This window comes from Heloderma suspectum, chromosome 1 (assembly GCF_057233095.1).
Source record: "Heloderma suspectum isolate Gila_16-S chromosome 1, 16-S_ref, whole genome shotgun sequence".
Taxonomy (NCBI): Eukaryota; Metazoa; Chordata; class Lepidosauria; order Squamata; family Helodermatidae; genus Heloderma; species Heloderma suspectum.
In genome coordinates this window covers 124,940,029-124,963,035 of record NC_139458.1, presented here as the reverse complement: position 1 = coordinate 124,963,035, position 23,007 = coordinate 124,940,029, and the positions used below count along the sequence as shown (strand labels likewise).

The window sequence follows — 23,007 nt, the reverse complement described above, 5'->3', positions numbered from 1 at the left end:
TTAGGGTCCAGGCAGATATATATGGAAGGAGACAATCCTTCAGGCAACCTTCAGGTAATGAAGGTTACAATGTCATAGGAGAAATTCAGTATTCATTATTTCATACTAGAAAATGGACCCACCTTTGCACGGGTTGGAATGGACAAGGGGAAGCCTTCAAGCAAACTTACACAGCTATCTGAGTTGGACACATTATGCTCACCCCATCTGAGTGAAGTTATGTCCACTGGTAGCCTGAGGAACGCCCCCTGCTATGCTGCACCCCTATAGTCCCCTGTGGGAAGGGTCTGTCCACTCCATTTCCCTGAGTGGGGCTGCCCTACAGCGGGGGGGGGGGGAGGCATATAACTCTGTCTCTCAGCCTACTAAACTCCCTGGGGTTCAAACTGTATGGACTGCAAAGCTATGTGCTGCTGAGGAAAGTCTTCCCCTAGTGGCTGAAAATGTTACTGCAAGCTTCAACCACATGGACACATTGAAATTAATTAACATTTTGTTGTTGTTGTTGTTCAGTCGTTCAGTCGTGTGCGACTCTTCGTGACCCCATGGACCATAGCACGCCAGGCCTTCCTGTCCTGCGCTCTCTCCCGGAGTGTGCTCAAGTTCATATTCATTGCATCCGTGATGCTATCTAGCCATCTCATCCTCTGCCGTCCCCTTCTCCTTTTGCCTTCAGTCTTTCCCAGCATCAGGGTCTTTTCCAGGGAGTTTTCTCTTCGCATTAGGTGGCCAAAATATTGGAGCTTCAACTTCATTATCTGTCCTTCCAATGAGCAGTCAGGGTTGATTTCCTTTAGGATGGACTGATTTGACCTCCTTGCAGTCCAGGGGACTCGTAAGAGTCTTCTCCAGCACCACAGTTCGAAAACATCAATTCTTCGGCGCTCAGCCTTCCTTATAGTCCAGCTCTCACAGCCATACATTACTACTGGGAAAACCATAGCTTTGATTAGACGGACCTTTGTCGGCAAGGTGATGTCTCTGCTTCTTACTATGCTGTCTAGGTTGGCCATAGCTTTCCTCCCAAGGAGCAAGCGTCTTTTAATTTCATGGCTACAGTCACCGTCTGCGGTGATCTTGGAACCCAAGAAAGTAAAATCTGTCACTGCTTCCATTTCTTCCCCTTCTATATGCCAGGAAGTGATGGGGCCAGATGCCATGATCTTCGTTTTTTTAATGTTGAGTTTCAAACCAGCTTTTGCACTCTCCTCTTTCACCCTCAACAAGAGGCTCTTTAGATCCTCTTCGCTTTCTGCCATTAGGGTGGTATCGTCTGCATATCGGAGGTTGTTGATAATTCTCCCAGCAATCTTAATTCCGACCTCTGATTCATCCAACCCGGCATTTCTCATGATGTACTCTGCATATAAGTTAAATAAGCAGGGTGACAATATGCAGCCTTGTCGTACTCCTTTCCCAATTTTGAACCAATCGGTTGTTCCATGTCTGGTTCTGACTGTTGCTTCTTGACCCTCGTACAGGTTTCTCAGGAGACAGGTAAGGTGGTCTGGTACTCCCATCATTTTAAGAATTTGCCACAGTTTGTTGTGATCCACACAATCAAAGGCTTTAGCGTAGTCAATGAAGCAGAAATAGACGTTTTTCTGGAATTCTCTTGCTTTCTCCATGATGCAGCGAATGTTGGCGATTTGATCTCTAGTTCCTCTGCCTCTTCGAAACCCAGCTTGTACTTCCGGTAGTTCTCAGTTCACATACTGCTGAAGCCTAGCTTGTAGGATTTTGAGCATCACCTTGCTGGCATGTGAAATGAGCGCAATTGTGCGGTAGTTTGAACACTCTTTGGCGTTGCCCTTCTTTGGAATTGGAATATAAACTGACCTTTTCCAGTCTTGTGGCCACTGTTGAGTGTTCCAGATTTGTTGGCATATTGAGTGCAGCACTTTAACAGCATCATCTTTTAGGATTTTAAATAGCTCGGCTGGAATACTGTCATCTCCGCTAGCTTTGTTGTTACTAATGCTTCCTAAGGCCCACTTGACTTCACTCTCGAGGATGTCCGGCTCAAGTTCAGTGACCGCACTATCATGGTTATCAGGGACATTCAGATCTTTCCTGTATAGTTCTTCTGTGTATTCTTGCCACCTCTTCTTAATCTCCTCTGCTTCTGTTAGGTCCCTGCCTTCTTTGTCCTTTATCATGCCCGTCTTTGCACAAAACGTTCCCTTGAGATCTCCAATTTTCTTGAAGAGATCTCTAGTCTTTCCCATTCTGTTGTTTTCCTCGATTTCTTTGCATTGTTCATTTAAGAAGGCCTTCTTGTCTCTCCTTGCTATTCTCTGGAACTCTGCATTCAGTTGGGTATATCTTCCCCTTTCTCCCTTGCTTTTCGCTTCCCTTCTTTCCTCAGCTACTTGTAAAGCCTCATCAGACAGCCACTTGGCTTTCTTGCATTTCTTTTTCTTTGGGATGGATTTCGTTGCTGCCTCCTGAACAATGTTACGGACCTCCGTCCATAGTTCCTCAGGCACTCTGTCTATCAGGTCTAATCCCTGAAATCTATTCCTCACCTCCACTGCATATTCATCAGGGATATGATTTAGGTCATACCTGAACGGTTTAGTGGTTTTCCCGACGTTCTTCAATTTAAGCCGAAATTTTGCAAGAAGCAGCTCATGATCTGAGCCACAGTCAGCTCCAGGTCTTGTTTTTACTGACTGTATGGAGCTTCTCCATCTTTGGCTGCAAAGGACATAATCAATCTGATTTCGATATTGACCATCTGGTGACGTCCATGTGTAGAGTCGCCTCTTGTGCTGTTGGAAAAGAGTGTTTGCTATGATCAGCATGTTCTCTTGGCAAAACTCTATTAGCTTTTGTCCTGCTTCATTTTGTACACCAAGGCCATGCCTGCCTGTTATCCCGGTGATTTCTTGACTTCCTACTTTAGCATTCCAATCCCCTATGATGAAGAGGACATCTTTTTTTGGTGTTAGTTCTAGAAGGTGTTGTAGGTCTTCATAGAACCGATCAACCTCAGCTTCTTCGGCCTCAGTGGTTGGGGCATAGACTTGAATTACTGTGATGTTGAATGGTTTGCCTTGGATTCGTACTGAGATCATTCTATCATTTTTAAGATTGTACCCCAATACTGCTTTTCCCACCCTTTTGTTGACTATGAGTGCTACTCCATTTCTTCTAAGGGATTCTTGCCCACAATAGTAGATATGATGGTCACCTGAATTAAATTCGCCCATGCCTGTCCATTTTAGTTCGCTGATTCCCAAGATGTCGATGTTCAATCTTGCCATCTCATGTTTGACCACCTCCAGCTTACCTTGATTCATTGATCTGACATTCCAGGTTCCTAAACAATATTGTTCTTTACAGCATTGGATTTTCTTTTCACCACCAGACACATCCACAGCTGAGTGTCCTTTCGGGTTTGGCCCAGCCGCTTCACTCTTTCTGGCGCTACTTGGAAATATCCTCTGCTCTTCCCCAGTAGCATATTGGACACCTTCCGACCTGAGGGGCTCATCTTCCGGCGTCATCTCTTTTAGCCTTGTGATACGTTCCATGGGGTTTTCTTGGCAAGAATACTGGAGTGGGTTGCCATTTCCTTCTCCAGTGGACCACATTTTGTCAGAACTCTCTGCCATGACCTGTCCGTCTTGGGTGGCCCTGCACGGCATAGCTTATGGCTTCACTGAGTTACGCAAGCCCCTTCGCCACAACAAGGCAGTGATCCATGAAGGGGAATTAACATTAATTAATGCATTTTAAAAAAAAAACAAAAAACCCTGAGGTGCACACCCCTTGAACCCTCTTAGCAGATGTTTACATCCTTGTTCATGTTTAGAAAGGAATGGGTGGATGAGGGATGTGCAATTGTATAATGTGGTACACTTTGCATAAGTGGGAAAGGTAAGGAAATAGGGTTGCATCATACTGTAGGCATGTTGTGTGGCGGGGAATCCATCTCTAGCAGAGGTATTCTGAAACAATGGAGGAAGGGAGAGATGGCAGGACACAAGGTCAAGGGGGAAAAAGAGAAAGGGCAGCATCAGAGAGAGAGAGAGAGAGAGAGAGAGAGAGAGAGAGAGGAAAAACAAAACAAAAGGAGAGGTTAAATCTCAAAGTAGTTCTGTAATATAATGATTCATTCATACTTGTAAATTGCCAGATGCATTTCAATTTCAAACCATCTTCAGGGCCAAATAATCATGATGTGTCTTTGTCTAGTCAGGAAGGAAGAGCCACTAATTTTTGGTCATATTGCCATATAAGAACACTCCTTACAGGTAAGATCAGCAAAGAGAAAGCTGCAGCAGTCTATGTCAACCTTCCCTAACCTGGTGCTCTCCAGGTGTGCTGGACTGGCCACACTGGCTGGGGATTATGGGAGTTGCTATCCAACACATCTGGAGGGCACCAGGTTGGGGAAGGCTGATCTATGACAGCGGTGGCCAGCCTTTTGGGCCAATGTGCCAGACATCAAGTATGAGATAGCATGACTCTAGTGCACACTACTTACAATACATCTGGAATGTGCCTCTGCCTTGGTGTGGTTTTGCCTCTGCTCTAATGAGTTAGAGAACAGGCAGAGGCGCAGTGCTGAAGAGGCAGGCCATAGCTACCCCCACAGGCCCTACAGGCCGTGTCACCATCGCTGTGCAGTTTGTGCAAGAGGTTGGCCACCTGTGATCTGGAAAAGCGGGTGAGAGCAAGAATGAGGATTACAAGTCGATAAAGAGAGAATAGGTTGGATCTTGCCATGACTGAAAATGCGACAATTACTAGAGGAAGGAAAAGGAAGGGTAAAAATATTCTTCACAGATTGACTATTTTGGATCTCTGCCTTCACCAGAATCAAACAAGACAGGTAGAAGAAATGCCAACAAGGCAATGAGAGGTGTGAACCTGGAAAAAAGGTGAAAAGCAAGGTGGATAGAGAGGTTACACTGAGTTCAATGGCCCTCTGTGTTAGCTGTACCTCACTCTTTCTTGAAGTTGTATGTATTTTTTATGCTGTCTTTTCTCCCACCATCCATTCTTCAAAGGTAAAATCACTTTTGAGAGATTTTTTTGTTAAAAAAAATAATCTGTCAGAAATTAAGCACAACATGTTGCCTCATGGGTTGGGTGGGGGAAGGTTGGCCCCAGCACTCCAGGAGGTTAATTCCAGAGTTCCAAGGATGGATGTGGGGTGGGAGGTAGGAGTGGCAGGCAAAAGGTGATGGAAAAAGAGGAAGGAAATGTCTGAGGGGTGAGGAATATATGCCCTGAAATCATAATTCTCCACTCCTTTTCCCACTCATGCCTCACTTCCAGTTCTATAGGAGAGTTGAGGAACAAACTGATTCTCATCACTCAGAGCCCACAAAGCTGTTCAGACTTGCTATGAAAATATTTACATTGAGTTTTCCTGACTGCCTGGGCAGTGGCCGCAAATATGCATACTTTCTTTACCTCAATTTGTCACAGACCCAAATCAAAGTCACTTGCAATAACTTGGCCTATACAAGCTCTCAAAGGGTTTTCACTTTTCAAATCTTGGCATCAGCAAGTCTTAGCGATACCAGAGCTCTTTTATAAACGTTTTCTTATCTTTCCTTCCCTCCCTCCCTCTGTTTCAGTTTGTATCCTGCAGGCTGTTCTGGAACAAGCTTAATGTAACTGCTGAATGCAGAACACTTTGTAGGAGGCAAGCATGTGGCTGGTACTCAGCACTGGAGCTAGGCATGGGAAGAGGCTATTCCCTGCACCTGACCTGCCTGCAGCCACATATCTGCACTGCCGCAATTTAAAATATAATGTACATATATTCAAATGGTGCTATTCAGGGCACATGTATATGTTCTACTATTACAGCATATCCATAAGCATTACATTGAAAGTGGCACTGGCAACAGTCATGGCAACCAAGGCTACTGGGGTAGTGGGAGTAGAAGATCACACCCAGTCGTTGACCCTGTTTTGTGAGCAGGTTCAGTGGTTCAGAGCCAAGATCTAAACAGAATCTCTTTGGGCCTGACCCAAAGCTCCTAGCATTTCCATACACGTTTGTAAATTAGGCTTTCCACACTGAGGAATGTGCCTTGCAAAATGGCCAGATGAAAGGCTGTGTCTCACCTGCCAGTTCTGTGCACTGAATTTCCACTAAAAGAGGTCTTCCTGGAGTTGGTGTAGAGATCAGCTCAGATAGTCTTGTGTTCTGTTTTGCAGTCTTGTAAAACGCTTCAAGTTATGCTCAAAATCCTACAAGCTAGGCTTCAGCAGTATGCGAACTGAGAACTACCGGAAGTACAAGCTGGGTTTCGAAGAGGCAGAGGAACTAGAGATCAAATCGCCAACATTCGCTGCATCATGGAGAAAGCAAGAGAATTCCAGAAAAATGTCTATTTCTGCTTCATTGACTACGCTAAAGCCTTTGATTGTGTGGATCACAACTAACTGTGGCAAATTCTTAGAGATGGGAGTACCAGACCACCTTACCTGTCTCCTGAGAAACCTGTATGAGGGTCAAGAAGCAACAGTAAGAACCGGACATGGAACAACCGATTGGTTCAAAATTGGGAAAGGAGTACGACAAGACTGTATATTGTCGCCCTACTTATTTAATTTATATGCAGAGTACATCATGAGAAACACCAGGTTGGATGAATCACAGGTCAGAATTAAGCTTGCTGGGAGAATTATCAACAACCTCAGATACACAGACGATACCACCCTAATGCCAGAAAGGGAAGAGGATCTAGAGAGCCTCTTGTTGAGGGTGAGAGTGGAGAGTGCAAAAGCTGGTTTGAAACTCAACATTAAAAAAACTAAGATCATGGCATCTGGCCCCATCACTTCCTGGCATATAGAAGGGGAAGAAATGGAAGCAGTGACAGATTTTACTTTCTTGGGCTCCAAGATCACCGCATGGTGATCACTGCAGCCATGAAATTAAAAGACGCTTGCTCCTTGGGAGGAAAGCTATGGCAAACCTAGACAGCATAGTAAGAAGTGGAGACATCACCTTGCCGACAAAGGTCCGTCTAATCAAAGCTATGGTTTTCCCAGTAGCAATGTATGGCCGTGAGAGCAGGACTATAAGGAAGGCTGAGCGCCGAAGAATTGATGCTTTCGAACTGTGGTGCTGGAGAAGACTCTTACGAGTCCCCTGGACTGCAAGGAGGTCCAATCAGTCAATCTTTTAGGAAATCAACACTGACTGCTCATTGGAAGGACAGATACCGAAGCTGAAGCTCAAATATTTTGGCCACCTAATGCGAAGAGAAAATTCTCTGGAAAAGACCCTGATGCTGGGAAAGATTGAAGGCAAAAGGAGAAGGGGGTGTAAGAGGATGAGATGGCTAGATAGCATCACCGATGCAATGAATATGAACTTGAGCACACTCCGGGAGAGAGCGGAGGACAGGAAGGCCTGGCGTGCTATGGTCCATGGGGTCACGAAGAGTCGGATATGACTGAACAACTGAACGACAACAACAAAATGCTTCAACGGATTTTTGCAACATAAATCGATATAGCACTGGGTTGGATTCACATCTTTGTATGATGTGCACTAAAATTAAATGTTCTCCTCTTCCCATCATATTCCAGATATAGAGACAGAGACAGAGACAGAGACTGATATATGTTTGCAAACAAGGACTACTTTAGAATTTTTTGTATGGTGCCTATCCGATTATATTTATTTATCTCTTTTGTGTTATGCCCTTCCTCCAGGGTTGACCCTACCATTACGCAAACTTATGCACGTGCATCAGGCGGTGGAAAAGGAGGCGTGGCGAATTGTGCTGCTCTCCCCCACCCCTGCCAGGAGATACTGCTGCTGCTGCTCTGCAACCTCCAGCAGGTGCTCCAGACAGCCCCGCTAGCTATTCTCCTGCCATGGCATTTGCTGCAGCAAGAGAGCAGCTGGAGGGGTTTCTGGGGTAGCAGCAGCTGCCACCATACCCTCTTGTCATGCACGGCATCACGCACCCCCCACTTCCCTTTAAAGGTGCTGTGGGCCACACAAGAGCTCGGCTGGGCCCCGCGAAAGTTTGGGTGAGCTCTCCTGAGAGCCCCACACCCAGGAAGGGGTGTGAGGTGGCAGAGGAGGCAGGCAGGCCAGCTGGCAACACATGTCCTCATCCATCCCCAAGGCAGCACAGTGGCAGGATCTGTACCATTACAGGATCTGCACATAATGTTTGCTTTGAAGAAGAAAGATGTTTACATGCTCACGCTTCAGCAGCATTGTTTGCAGCAGGAACAAGGCAGATGGAAAGTGCAGGACACCCAGACAAACCTTTGTGTCTTGTTATCAGTTGGGACTAACATAGCACAACTTTGTATACTTAGTCATTGCAAAACCACGTAGCAACTGCAATTGTCGTTATCACAGTCAACTCTATTGAAGGGAAACTCCTGGGCGTTCTGGTCAGGCTCTTCACTCCCTTCTTGGTAATCATTTTCAACCCAATAGCAACTGCCACAGAACAGTCTCACGGTGGTTGTGCAAACTCCCTGTTGAAACACGAGCATGTGACTGCACTCTTATTATGCATCAGAACATAGTTGAAAGTAAACCAGATTCAGGACCCCAAAGCATCTGCTTCAACTACAAAATCCCCTGTTGGTGTTGATACGGGTACAGAGAGCCAGCATGGTGTAGTGGTTAGGGTGTTGGACTGGGACACGGGAGATCCAAGTTCTAGTCCCCACTCAGCCATGAAACTCACTGGGTGACTTTGGGCCAGTCACTGCTCTCAGCATAATCTACCTCACAGGGATGTTGTGTTGATAAAATGGAGAGGAGAGTACCATGTAAGCTGCCTTCGGTTCCTTGCAAGAGGAAAAAAGGGGGATATAAGTGCAATAATAAATAGTAAATATGTATACAAAATTAATCCATACTATCACAGCCTATGCGCAAGGAACCCTAGGAATCGTAGTCTTGTAAGGGGACAAGTTCCCTTAGCAGTGCTTGAATTATGGAGAAGGGACAGATAGCCCTTAATGGAAATCCTCACGCCTCATCCCCTGAAACTCCCCGTTTTTTGCCAAATCATGCCGCCTGTAGCCTTCAAAAGTCCATAGCAAGACAGACCATTATTAAACGTATGGGCACCAGGATCCCTCTACCCCAGGGGTGGGTCAACTGTGGTCCTCAAGGTATTGTTGGACCCCCATCCCCATCAGCCATAGCCAGCAGGGCCAATCGTCAGGAGTGATGGTAGTTGTAGTCCAATGACCTCTGTAGGTCTACAGGTTGCCCACTGCGGCTCTAATTTGAGCACTGCTTATCGGATTCTTGGTGCCCTGCAATAATGATTCCCTAGGTTCCTTGTGGGATGGTGTGACCATTGCACTGGTTTAAAGCCATTCTACAGCTGTGGTGTACAAATGGCATCGCCAGTTTTCAGGGGGAAGCCCCTGTCAGTGTTGCATCTGGAAAGCAGTAGGACATTACGTTGTTTTGCTACAACAAACTGGCTTTTCTGAAATTTGTCCTCACAGGCTTTCTTTGGGGTCTCAAGGCTAATTCATGTGACTGAATGGGTATGACAGCCTTCTCAAACCTGGTGCCCTCCAGAACTTTGGGGCAACAACTCCCAGCATTCCTGACCATTGGTCATGCTAGTGGAGGCTCATGGGTGTTAGAGTCCAAGACATCCAGAGGGCACCAGGTTGCGGAAGGCTGTGGTGTGAGAAGAATGTGGGTTGGGTATATTTGACCTGAGCTGTGTTCATGATGAAGTGGGCATATGGTTGCTTTGCCATGATCCCAGTTCTCATCTCAGCCCACCCTTACTTGACTGTTGCTCAGTCACTTTCAGCATCTCAATGCTGGCCTGGTAAACCTGGGTTGAGTTGAAAGTTGTCCTCATGGTAAACTGATCACGCAGCCATTTCAGCACATGCTCAATCTACCCATACATGGTTAATTCAACTTCTTTGGCAGTGTAAAATGAACTTCTTCAGCTCACTTGTTCATCACATATGTACACCATAGGCCGCTGAGATAGCACCGATGCTGATCCCACAATGATTTGCCATAATGCTCGTACAGCAGACCAGAGGCACTGCGGAGTTGACCTTTGTGGCAACAACTTACACAGCAGAAAAATGTGTGAAAATCTCATGCAATGTGGCATCTTTATTCTTGTACTTCTTGTTATACTTCTGGATGTGTGCCAAAGAATTCTGCCTGAAACCCTGGAGAGCTGCTGCCAGTCAGTGTCAACAATACTGGACTAGATGGGCCGAGGGTCTGAATCAGTGTAAAGCAGCTTCCTATGTTCCTACTCAGAGTTTGTTTTACTGTGTTTATTCTTTGTAAAGCATGGTGGTGTACCTCAGCTTATCCTGTTCTCTGCTCGTGGTACACAATAACTTTGTAGATACAGACTAATCTCTTAGGATTATTGGGTATTGAGAAACTGGTGTAGAGTAATGAGTTAGATAACTTTCCAGCTTTGCAATCCTATGACAATGTGAATTTGTTCATGTGATTATGTCCTTGGGTAGTAACAGTTCAGAATATATGCTCCAGTACTAAGCTGTCCTGCTCAGGAATTGCAACCATGTTTGCAAACAAATGCTACTGAAGGAATCAGGACAGAGCGCTGTTCTTAAAGCTCCAGTTTCATGGGGATTATATTTAAAGCACTCAGCCCTTTAACCTAAAGCCCTTGTTAAACAAAAGGGATTGTATTAAATGGGATCCTGCCTCTAGACAATAGGCACACAATTAGCAAATCTTTGTTTTGTTGCCCAGAGCAGGACAAACATGAGCATAGTACATATCCATTAGACTGAGGTCCCAAACAGCATGTCCAATCTTTAGAAAAAGATATAATTCCCAAAGTCCAACTTCTGCCACACTTTCATACGGATTTAGATCTCAAAGTAGAATGGTGGGATGCAGATGGTTTCACTGGAGATTAAAAAGAATGCCAAAGCCACTGCCGTTCTCAGTGATATCGATGTTTTGAACATCCCATTTTAAAGTGTGGTCTTACCTGAATTGCCAGTGAAGTCTTGCGAAGTATATCTTTGTCTTCATTTACTTGCAGAGCAACTTGGCTCTTGCAAGATGCAGTGGGCTTCTTTAGCAAATCTTAATTGTCAACAACAAAGTGGTAAACACCTTATCAGTGACCAAATGAAAACTTAGTAGAAGGAGCTTTGCTCATATTAGTCCCCATTCAACCCTTTTTCCTTTCCCCTTCCTTTGCTATTTACTCTGTTTTTGAAAGTGAGATAAGCCCAGTGAAAGAGGAGCTTGATTTTTGCTGTTGTTGCTTGTGTTACTGAGCACAGCACCATGTACAGTGATGGTGCTAGATAAATAAATAAAGGAAGTAAAGGAGAAAGATTCATCCATAGTATTGGAATTCATGTTTACCACATTAACAGGCAGTGTTGGCCAGAGACTGCAGATACTTTGGAAGAATTGTAAACAGAGAACTGATTAGCAAATTAAATAGAAAAAGAAAATGCCCTTGGAAAGAGTGGAGATCAACAAATATGGAAAACCCAGAAAAGTTAAATATTAGCAAGAAGAACATGATGGTTTAAAAGTGTATCTGGAAAGGACCAAAATACAGGTTGAAGAAATATCTAAACAGAAACCTGGTACTTCCTGGAGAGCTAAAGGAGACACTGAACAGATATTTAGGAGTGTTGATTTGGTAGCTGGCTGTGCCACAGACCTTTAGGCTGTTTACACATTTAAGTTGCACTCTCATCCTTTACCATGGAGTAAGTCCTACTGAACTTAATGGGACTTATTTCTGAATAGACACATATAGGATTGTGCTGTTAGTGATTTGGTAATACTTGCGGAGCAAGTGGTTTAAGGTTCACACAGAAAATGTATTAGTTTAAAAAAAAAAATTAAAAGCATATGAGGTTTGTAACATTCCAACCGATATAGAGAATGGAGATAAATCTCTTCCAAAGCTGAGGCTTGCGTGTCTTATTTTCATAAATACGTTACACATTCTTGAATTAATATGGCCTAGAACCATGTGTGCGGTTTTTAAACCCATCTGACTCCTATAATTCAAGATACTGATTGGAGACGACCTGTTACGGAATCTACCAATGTATACAAATATTTCTGAGCTTTCACCCTGCCCTAGAAAGTAGTTGTACAGCCAGTTCATCTCTACATAAAGCCACTGGGTGAGGCTATCCAGAGTTTTGGAGTTGAGTCTTATCACTATGCCGATAAGCTCTACCTCTCTTTTTCAACTTGGATGCCAAGGAGGCTGTGGAAGTCCTGAACCTTGGGTGACACATCTACACTTGTAATCCATATTAATGATCCTGGAATGATAATTAATTATCCAGGAAACCTTCCCTGGTCCAACATTCAGAATCATGAATGCAGACTAGAATTCTCACTCCAGTTATAATCACTCAATGGGAAAAATCCACCTTTTTACCCACTTGTTAGCCACCCTGAGGATCAATCGACCTGCAACCTGTTTCAGACTGTACATGGAGGACATTGCAAATAACATCCATGTTATTATTATTTTTATTTACATAGCACCGCCAGTGTGCATGGCAGTTTACGGAGTACAGGAAGACAGGCCTCTGCCCTGATGAGCATACAGTCTAAAATTTGACACAGGGGAAATAACAGAGGAAGTAAACTGAGAGAATAGAGAGAAGTAAACAGGGAAGCAAAATGTGGTTGTTTCAGTTCCACAGGAGTGGGGAAGTAAGACAGGGACAAGGCCATGGAGGGCTTTGCAGGGAAAGACAAGGAGCTTGTGCTGGATCCAGGAGCAGACAGGAAGACAGTGTAAGGATTTAAGGAGGGGCATTGTATGATCAGGACGACAATGATTTGGGCAGCAGAATGCTGGATGCATGGGAGGGGATCAAAGTGAGACAACAGAAGACAACAGAGGGCAAGATTGTAATAGCCTAAGTGAGAGAAGACCAGAGCATGGACCACAGTTATTGCTGAGGGACAGAGAGGCTGTAATTTTGCAACGTCGTAAAGGGAGAAGCAACATGACCATGAGGCAGCTTCTTCACGCAAGAGCCATAAGGCCAAGGGCTGTTTACCATGTGGATCCTCCCAGGACTGGCCCTGCCATTAGGGAGAGTGAGGCGGCTGCTTCGAGGGCAGCAACAGCAGCCCCTTGGCCCTTCCTCCCATCCTTGTGTTGGATCCCCTTGTACTGGCAATGCGCAGGCCTGTAGCCAGCCTAAAACTTCCGGGGGGGGGGGGAGTAGTAGGGACAGTTCATCTGCTTTGCAGGTGTTTTAAAGACAAAATTGTGAGCCATTTTTTAATTATTTGTTTGCAAAAAAATTAGGAGGGCAGAGAACAGTTAGGGGGCAGCCCCCCGCAGGCCCCCTCTCCCTGGCTACAGGCCTGGCAATGCTTGCTTGTTGCTTGCTTGCTTGTTGCTGGCCTGTCTCAAGTTCTCCCAGTGCATTACAGGCAGTGCCATCGGGAAAGATGCCTGGCTGAGTGATCAGGCAGAAACGCAGCCAGCACAAGCCGCACGCGCATGCACGCACATACACACACATATGCTCATGCAGGTATCACACAGGAGCACACACTGCTCTGCCCTTGTGGCCCCTGCTAGCACCCCCTCTGCTTCTGCTGTGAAGCATTTGTTTGAATGGGCAGCAAGCAGGTGCCAGGTAGAGCAGGAAATTGCAGTATGGTTTCGGGTCTGTGCCCCCTAAGCTAGCCTGCTGTCATTGGGTGTGATGGTGGGGGGCACTGTTCCATCGCCAGTGATGAAGTAACATTCAGCTGCCTCCCAGTCCAGTCAGCTTCTGTCTGTGGAATGGGAACCAGGGGGTTGGGGGGGGCGGGAGAAGGGGCAGGCAGGGAGGGAGGGGTTCATCTTACCTTTTGCCTCAGGCTGAAAAATGTCCTAAGCCCTGAGTCCCAGCCATTGCCAGGAAGAATCTGTACCTTGGCCTGATTCTGGGTAAGAAGGCATGGTTGGAGGATGTTAAGGGGTAAATCATACCCACAAAGTGACCTTAAGTCTGTATCAACATTCCCCAACCTAGTGCTCTCAAGATGTGTTGAAATACAACTCCCAGCATCCCTAGCCATGACTGACTGGGGATGCTGGTAGTTGTAGTGCAACACATCTGGAGGGCACCAGGTTGAGGAAGTCTGGTCTATATATCCACAGAGGAATGGTGGGTGGATGGGTGGGTGGGAAGCAACCTTTTCATCAGAGCTTGGGTCTTCTTTTCTTCAGCTGCCCTAGGTAAGGAAGGTATTTTCTCCCTGGGTGGTCTCTCCTCTTCTGTAGATGGGTAAACCTAGTATCTTCATAGGGTTTTTCTTGGGGACTGAATGTGTCCCCCCCAACCCCTTTCAAGGTGAGAGGTGTACTGTTTGCTTGACTTGAGGACTCACTATTCCTTTGAATTGGGACCCACAAATGTAGGGCCATCCTTTAGAAAAGGACCAGTTAGCATTGATTTTTGCGAGAACCTTCTGAACATCTTGCCAAACATGTTTTAGCTTTTGGATGATTTTGCAACCAGCAGCACATAGCAAAAGCATTGTGTAATTGATGAAGGCTGGTGTGCCTTTCACTCTCTGGGGCTCTCTCCCTCCCACCACAAAGACTGAGTCACTTCCTCCCTTGAAGTTTCCTTTACCTTTAAACTCTTCCTCTCTTGAGCTGATGACCGGCTCCCCATGAAATCCTTTTTTTTTAGCTTGGACTGTATTTCCACCACAGGATTTTACTGTGTGAGGCATCCTTATTCCGGTGTGTTCATTTACACATATTTCTCAACATAAAGCACAAATAGAGAAGGGGCAGGCAACCTGGTGCCCTCCACCTGTTTTGGACTACAACTTCCATCAGTCCCAGTCAGCATGGCCAATGGGCAGGAATTATGGGAGTTGTAGTCCAAAAAATCTGGAGGGCACCAGGTTGCCTGCCCCTTCTCTAATTTGTGCTTTACTGTGAGAAAGATATGTGTAAAGGAACACACTGGAATAAGGATGCCTCACAGGTTTCCTACCCTTGACACTTAGAACCTTTCAAGCTACTACGAGAGTTTCCTGTAGCAGTTAAAAAATGCTTTAGAAGGTACTTTACTTCAGGACAGCAGCAGTACATCTCTGTCTTTCCTGCAGAAAGGCACCTTGTCAATCAATCAAAATTTATTATACAGTCACAGATCTGTTCAAGGAACAAAGGCACAACCCAAACTGTCAGGTTTAACATCAGATGAATTACAGTATGTGGACTGAAATAAATAACAAAGTACTTTAAAATCATCAAGATAAGAAATGTAATATCCTAAATTAAAATATGGAGACTATGATATATGACGCAATAGCTTGTAGGGCATCTCTACACCAGCCTAAAATCGTGCGTTTAAAACAGGGCTTTCTCCTTCCGTTTTAAATGCAGGATCACAACGACTCCCTTTTTGACCCGCTTCCTTTCCCCCTCCTTCTCCCCATATCTGAGTCTTCCATTATCTTTCATTGATCTCACTCCTCTTCTTGCTGCTTTTCCTCTTTTCATGGAGGGAACTTAAGCAGAACACAACGGGGGTCGTTGGATAGCTCATTATCTGCGATCTACTTAAAAATGGAGCAAAGGGCATTTAGTGCAGGAGACGCCTTGGAGGATCACGGGGTCATGTAAGGAGCCTGCAAACTTCCATGAAGGAGCAATCTCAATCGCAGGATAAAAGCTCCGTGTGAAGGAGCCCCTAGTCGCAGGGAGAGGGCAGTGGGATGCCTTCTCTCCGCAGCAAAGATGAGGGCCAGGGCAGGAGAGGGATATGTGGTTGGCTGTGCAGTAAGGAGAGAGAGTGGCAGGGGGTCAGTCGTGACAATCACATCCTAGCATAGAAAAGATTAATGCAGGGTCCAGCCCTTCACTGGGAGAAGATAGCCTGGATTCCCTTCTGCTGCAGGTCACAACATTATGAAGGCAGCCTTCTCCTGGTGGTGGGGTGTACGTGTGTGCATGTGTGTGGGGCGGAGGATGAAGGCAGAGTAGGGACTCTTCCTTCCCTCTCCCTTTGCAGCACAGTGAACACAGTGAAGTACTTTACTGCAGCCCTACTGCAGGAGTAATACTGCTCCTCCCAAGCCTACTTTTGGAATCAACAAGCTGCCATCTATCTTCCTAGACTTTCTTGCCAGTAATGGGTCTCCGCCTTTCTGAAGGGATAAATGGAAAGATGCAAGAGCTGGCAGAGAGGTGCTTTATGTCATCTGGGTTGAAGTGGGACACAAGAGGTCAGATGGGAGTGGAAGCATTTGTGTGTGTGTGTGTTTTGTGTGTGTGTGTGTGTGTGTGAGAGAGAGAGAGAGAGAGAGAGAGAGAGAGAAGAGGAGAGAGACTGAAATAATTGCCACCTAGGGTAGAGCGCCCCTCTCCAACATTTGGACTAAAATGACTCCATCAATTGCAGCATGCACTTCCCTAAATGACCTTGACTCATTCTTCATTAATTCCCAGTTATCTTTTCTCTCCCTCCATCCGCTTTCACCTTTAGCTCCCCTCCTCCTTCCCATACAGACAACTAATCCCATTGACTTCTCCTTGATCCTCTGTGCCCTCTTAGCTTAGGAAATCCATCTGCTGGCAAAACAAACATTCAAATGCCCTTGGGTATTTTGGCGTGCATGCTGCCCGAGAATATTGGGGAGAAGTAGGCTGTCACAGTGGCTGTGTAAGGGTCACAGCGAAAGACAGTCCCTTTGAAAAATGCATCCGTGCATTGCTCCTGTGGGGAACTGGATATGCTCTGATGGCACAGCCAGTCTCTGCAGTCCAGGTGAACCTGGGATTTCAGCATGCAGCCCCTCCCTACCGCCTATTTCATCAATTCAGCTAGTGGGGACAATTGAGTTACTAGTAAATATAGGCTGTGCAACCTCTTTGGTGAAGGCAATTGAGTGAAGTGGGCTTTTCCCGCCCCACCCTCAGCCTGCTCCCCATGACAACCATATGTTTTCAACCTCCCCCTTGTCACCAAAGTCGGCTTTTCACATTCCTCAGTGCCCCTCCTCAGTTTGCTATGGATGTGCTGCATACCAGGCTATAATAAAAGCATGGTGACCACTGGGCCATCTAACTAACCAGCTATGGGTGCAATCCTATGCATGTTTAGAGAGGAAAAAAGTCCTACAACTCCCAGCATCCTACAACAACCCAGGAAATGCTGGAAGATGTAGGACTTTTCTCTCTCTAAATACGCATAGGATTGTGCCCTAACTAAAATTATTTCTAGACTGCCTTTAAGTGTGGAACCCTCTCAAGGTGGCATAGAAGATAAAAACCACACAGTTTTTATGGACACGACAAAAGGTCCATAAAAACACGTTTCAATAAAATCCATAAAAACAAAGATTGCTAATTAAAATCATTAAAAAGTAAACTTACCAATAAAAAAACAATGGCCTTGGCTGAAGGGAAGGCCAGCAAGAACAGGTGGGTCTTCCTGAAGACCTGAAGAAGGGGCCTGACGAACCCCCAATAGAAGTTTCATTTCGCTCCATTCACTGCTGGTAATGTTCTGATTCTTTGGCCTTAGCCTTTAAATGGCTAACTCCAGAGTCCTCTTTTGACACCACTGGGATTGCTTTAGCGGACTGAATAGTTTGGATATATGTATAAACAAACTTGCAATTGTTATGCCCATATAACTGTCCCAGCTTCTCCTAAAGAGTCCTTGGAATGTAGTTTGATGAAGGTGCTGAGAATTCTGTTTGAGATCCCCATCCCCTCTTCACAGAACTACAGTTCCCAAAATTCTCTGGGGAAAGGAAATATTGCTAAATCTTTGAAAGTCTAGAACTCTTGTCTCCATACACATGTATCTCATGAAATACCAATGCCTCAGCACAGAGGACCTAACACTTCTTCACCGATGTCAATGCATAGTCAGCAGCACTGGGAAATCTGGTTAAAAAGTGCCTTGCAGAAACAGAAAGAGGGGAAGGCACTTATGTGTTCCAGAACAGAAGAGGAGATATTCTCAGGTGCCTGAAAAAACATTTTATATGCCCAACACATTTTAAAACAGAGGAAATATTGGAAAGGTTCTTTGTGACATGCCTGGAGAAAGAGATGCAGACCTGGAGGAAGGAAAATCCTTTCTGAAATGCATTGGGCATAATAAAAAGTTTTTTCAGGCACCTGAGAATATCTTCTCTTTGGTTTTAAAAACTGCCTTGTGACAGAAATCAAGGAAAGCTTAGTTTTATTTAAAGGCAGGCCTCCGTCCATTTTCCACCTCATTCCTTGCAACTCCACCATGGCTCCCATCAACTTGGATCTGCCATGATGTTGGCCTGCCCCATCTCCATTTGAGTGGATCATGTCACGTTTCCATGTCAGTGGGGTTTCCTTGCTGCAGAAGGCGATGAACATGGGAAATGTGGAGTACCCTCTACATTTCCATTCTCAGTAGCACTCTCTGCACTGAGAAAGGGCACTGTCTCTAACACTGGCCTATCGGATGCCTCCAGGAAGCTTAAGCAGGATGGGAATGCAGCCGTTGATCCCTGTTGGAGACTCCATGGTTTCATTCTGGCTTGGAAATGATGGAGAACCAGATTTGATGCAGATTTCTACCCTAACATGCCGAGCCCTTAGCGTGTGCATGCAAACTGAAAAGTGGAGGCACTGCCCTTCCACCTCAGCCCCAGCAAAGATTTCTGATCTTCTTCCTGCCATTTCAGTCAAATTGATTCCACTGGGAAGATCTGGTTTTTCTCTTTTGGGGGGTCTTTTATACTTGCGCATTAACATTTCATCACATAGCAATGCAAATGGTCCCATCTCAGAACTTGCCTGCAACTTATCATGTGTGACAACAGCACACTTGGGGTAGTATCCAAGGTTAGTCCTACGTAGAATAGACCCATTGAAATGAATGGGTATGAATCATGACTAACTTAAGTCTCATTCCTTTCAATGCATCTACTCCATGTAAGACTAACAATGGATACTACCCTTGGCTTTTTCACAGTATGCATGTGTACTGGGAAGCCATGATTAGCAGTGGCTTCCCAGCAAACATGTGCAATGCATGGACATGTAGCAAAACCCTCTTATATGTCATTGCATGCAACCATTACATGCAGGTTGCACATTAAATCTTACATGGAACTGTCTTCTCTGAAGGAATTTGGGAAAGCTGTCTAGCGGTCCTGATTTCCAGACTTGTTGGACTACTGTGGGTCAGTCTTAGGTGCAAACTTGGCCAAATCCTCACTGATATTTAATGTAGCCTGAATGGAGCACATCTATGTGTTTTAAGAGCTGCACGCATTCATCTTCAGCTGCTCGCTCTTGGCTCTTATTAGTAAATGCCTTTAGCCGGGCTTTCTATTCTTGATGGGGGCCAACTTTTGCTTCCTTTTGATGTAATGGCGAAATAATTAGTGAATGCAGAATGGATCAGAAAGGGAAGGAAAGACAAAAGGGAAGAGGTGGTGAGGGAAGAAAGGAAGAAAAACTTTTTTAAAAACCTAGAAAAAGCTGAAGATGAAAGAAGGAAACCCACTGAAAGGAAAATATCCAGAAAAGACGGTTTAAACTTCACCGAGAGCTCACTCAGCAATCAGATGGGAACAGGCAGGGATCCTTCTTTGCTGGCTCTTTGAAAGATTCCCCCCCCCCCCGCCCCGACATTTCCACTAGGCTGAGAAGCAGAGGACGTTGAGGTGGAAGAGACAAGGGAGGGAGGGGAGTGGGATAGGGGGCTTTAGAGGAACAAAAGGAAACCAGCTGCAGAACTTCCTGAACAGGGAAAGAAAGAGTGAGACAGAGAGAGGGAGGGAGAGAGGGAGGGAGTAGTAACTAACAAGATTGTTAAAAAGGAGGGAGAGAGACGGGGAAGAGGAGGAGGTTTCACGGGCGGGAGCGCTGCTGAGCCTGTCCTGGGCTCATTCTCACCCACCATGACCAGTGCGGTCTTGAGGCGGAATTCCAGTAAACAGGGGCTGCAGAATCTGATCAGGTAAGGCTTTACCTGCCCACAGGCAGGCAGGGAGACCCTGACAGCCTGTTCTTTGTTTACACGCCGCCAGCCCACGGACGGGCTCGCACCGCTCCGCACGCCTAGGGACCGCTCCCCTCTGCGCCGCCCCCCCCCCCCACGAGATTTTGTACTCTCGGAAGGCGTGTAGATTCTGTATCATACGTGCGTCTTTACTCGGCTTACAAAAAAAGCCGCTGCATCCATTGGGGAGCGGGGAGGCGTTCAGACAGCGAAAAAATGCATGCATTCAGGGAGGGAGAGTGGGGGAGGTCTGAATATATAGGTCGCTTTTCCAGAAGCGCGTGGTGAGAATCGCCCCCCCCCCCCAAATCGTTCCTTAGCACTTTACCTGAACCTGCTGGGTTGGACTCTTGGCTTGGCTTTTAGTATGTGAGCATCTCATGGCTGAAGAGAAGAGATCGACCGAGCGCAAACATATTTCTGTCTGGGGGTCGGCTTTTTGGTAGATGGATTGGGGGTATTTGTGTGTGTGTGTAGCTCATATAATTTTTAGTGCGGTTAACTTGACTGAGAACAAATTAAAACGGTAAGATAAAGGGACAGGTCATTAATGAGTATATATGACGAAGTTCTCTATACAGAAGGGAACCCATATGCTGGAATCTCTAGGGATCTTCTCTGTACAATGAAAAATGGCTTTTTCTTCTTTTTTTTTATCAAGAAAAGGTGAATTGCAATCCTCTGTGGGGCGGGGGGCTAAGGCTGCAAACAGCCCAATGACCCTTTACATGGGAATAGATCCCATTGAATATAGTGGGATTTGGTTCTGAGTACCCAATGCATGCGTAGGATTGCAATGTAAATCTCTTTGGGAACAGAGGGTGGTGCTCAGAAAAGACAGAATTAATTATTTTTATATTAAAGCTAACTCCAGGCTGTAGAAAGATGAGGGTACCGAAGTAATAGTGTCCACTGAGCCACAAGCTGGGTATTTTTGTTCTCCAAAGGAGGGAGGAGATGACAATGATAAACATTTTTGGATCATGTCCATCGTTAATGTTAGTTTCTGGGCTTTTGTGCAATTTTTAAAATCATCCTGTTGCCTAAAACTGAGAATGTATTAAGAAACCCCACTTAGGTGGCAGCCTTATTGAGCATATCAAGATGTTGGACAGATTTAATAGGGGTTTTTCCATGGGTTATCCCCACCTACAGGTGGTCATGCCCCTTTCTCCTGGCCGCACCCCTTCCTCCTCCCACTAACCATGGGTTGTTTGGTGGTTTCCCAGCTTTTTGTGCAGCATTTCCCCCATTCTAAACAGGTTGAAATGCCTCCTCTGAGGCTGAGTTAATGGCAATACGAGCTTTAAGCTAAAATAGGCTGGTATTGCTGGCCCCATCCCTGAAATGTGGCCCCTGAAAGCTTCTCCAGTGGAATTTGGCCCTCTGGATGCATGTTGGCCCTCTGGATGCAGATTCTGCATCCCTGGGGTAAATGTTCATCTGTTGTCATGCTCAGGCTCTTACACACATGGGAATCAACACAATCAATACAGCTCTGTGCTCTGTACTGGTTACGATACTGATGTGAGGGTCATGGATATAAAATCACTGCAAAGGTTAAAGAGCAGGTAGGATCATGGCTATGCCAGCCTGCAGAAGTGGGATTGGATGAGACTGTGTGGACAAATGAAACTGAGGTCAAGTGGTAACTACAAAAGTTATTGCAGGAGGCAAATCTCATGATATTATTCCTGGGAAATAGGTCTTCCTTGTACTGCCTTATATGCAGTCCTGTTGCTTAAGCAATGAAATGGAAGTGCCATTGTTTCTTTCAGAGATGGAACCCTTAAAGCCCATGTACTAAAGTAGTCTCAGTGAAATCAATGAACCCATTTTTAGTATGGCTTTGGAGGGTTTCTGTGCCCTGGACAATAGACCTGAATAAAGTTGAGATTTTCACTCTCCATGTTCCATTTAGATTTCCATTCCTACCTGCAGTAGTGGAAGGATGTCTTGTTTCCATAAGTGTAAAGGAAGATTGTCTCACTTGTCCAATCTATATGGAGAGTCTGTCTTGTATAACCTTATCTTGAAGAGCAGTGACCACCTGCAATAGAAATCCTCAAACTGACTTCAACCATGCATTAAATAGATACTTGACCTAGTTACCCATTCATTCATTTTTCTTAAGTGGGTTCTTAATCTTGTTTGAATTCATGAATTTTAATGTTTTAACAGTATTGGATCTAATCCTCCCCCCAAAACACTGAGCCTTACTTTACTTAGAGGTAAGTCTCATCAGGTTCAGTGAGACTTACTCCCATGAAAGGGTGTATAGGACTGCTGTGGAATCCTATATGTGTCTACTTACAAGTAAGTCCCATTGAATTGGTGGGGGGCTTACTCCCAGCCCCAGGTTAGTGTGTAAAGAATTGCAGCCTAAACCTCATTGACTTCACTGGAACATCAGCATACCTTCTTTCTCTGTATTGCACCCAAATGTTATATTTTAAAGAGTTTTTAGAAAACAAAATCCACCCTAGAGGGTTAAAAGAATCAATATGAAAAAGAGAAGCCCTTTCCTCAGCATGGGGCACAAGAAGTGGTTATATTATGTGGAATCTCATTTTGAAATAACACCATTTGCGGTTGGTCTGGGATATGTAAATAATGTCAAGTGTCATAGAGCTGTCAAATGCAATTCCAGTGCTCTCCAAAATACAGGGTGCCACACTTAGCGAACCAAGCAGGATTGGGTGGGTGGTAAATTTAGCAATATAAACCAGCTAAGGTAAAGATGGGCTGCCCATTTTTTCCCTAAATTACAAAGCTGAACAGAAATGTCTTGCTGTGTGATGAACAGCACAGACGTCAAAATGAATTATTATAAATTATGGGGCTAGGAGGAGTCAGAAAACCATCTAAATCAGCTGCCAAGATTGAGGCAAATTCCTTCACTTGCAAGCATCCCTAACAGATTTGCTGACACCATCCAGTTTATAGTGTTCCATAAGCAGAGAGTAGGAGGAGTAAAGGCATTTCATGCTTGATTTCATT

General features: G+C 45.3%; 1 protein-coding gene across 5 annotated transcripts in view; it reads left to right on the top strand.

The window, feature by feature from the left end:
• The window catches only part of LSP1 (lymphocyte specific protein 1), a 129,822-nt gene that overhangs the window by 20,027 nt on the left and 86,788 nt on the right, over positions 1-23,007 (top strand). For 2 of the 5 annotated variants that reach the window (XR_014792055.1, XM_084855952.1), the window contains exon 1: positions 19,839-19,965. The exons of the other annotated variants lie outside the window; for them this stretch is intronic. Coding sequence is in view for 1 of the 2 variants with exons in the window: in XM_084855952.1 (XP_084712078.1) it covers positions 19,907-19,965 (59 nt within the window). In the remaining variant the exon portion in view is untranslated. Of the gene's footprint in view, positions 1-19,838; positions 19,966-23,007 lie in introns of those variants that run through there. 5 annotated transcript variants of the gene reach the window in all.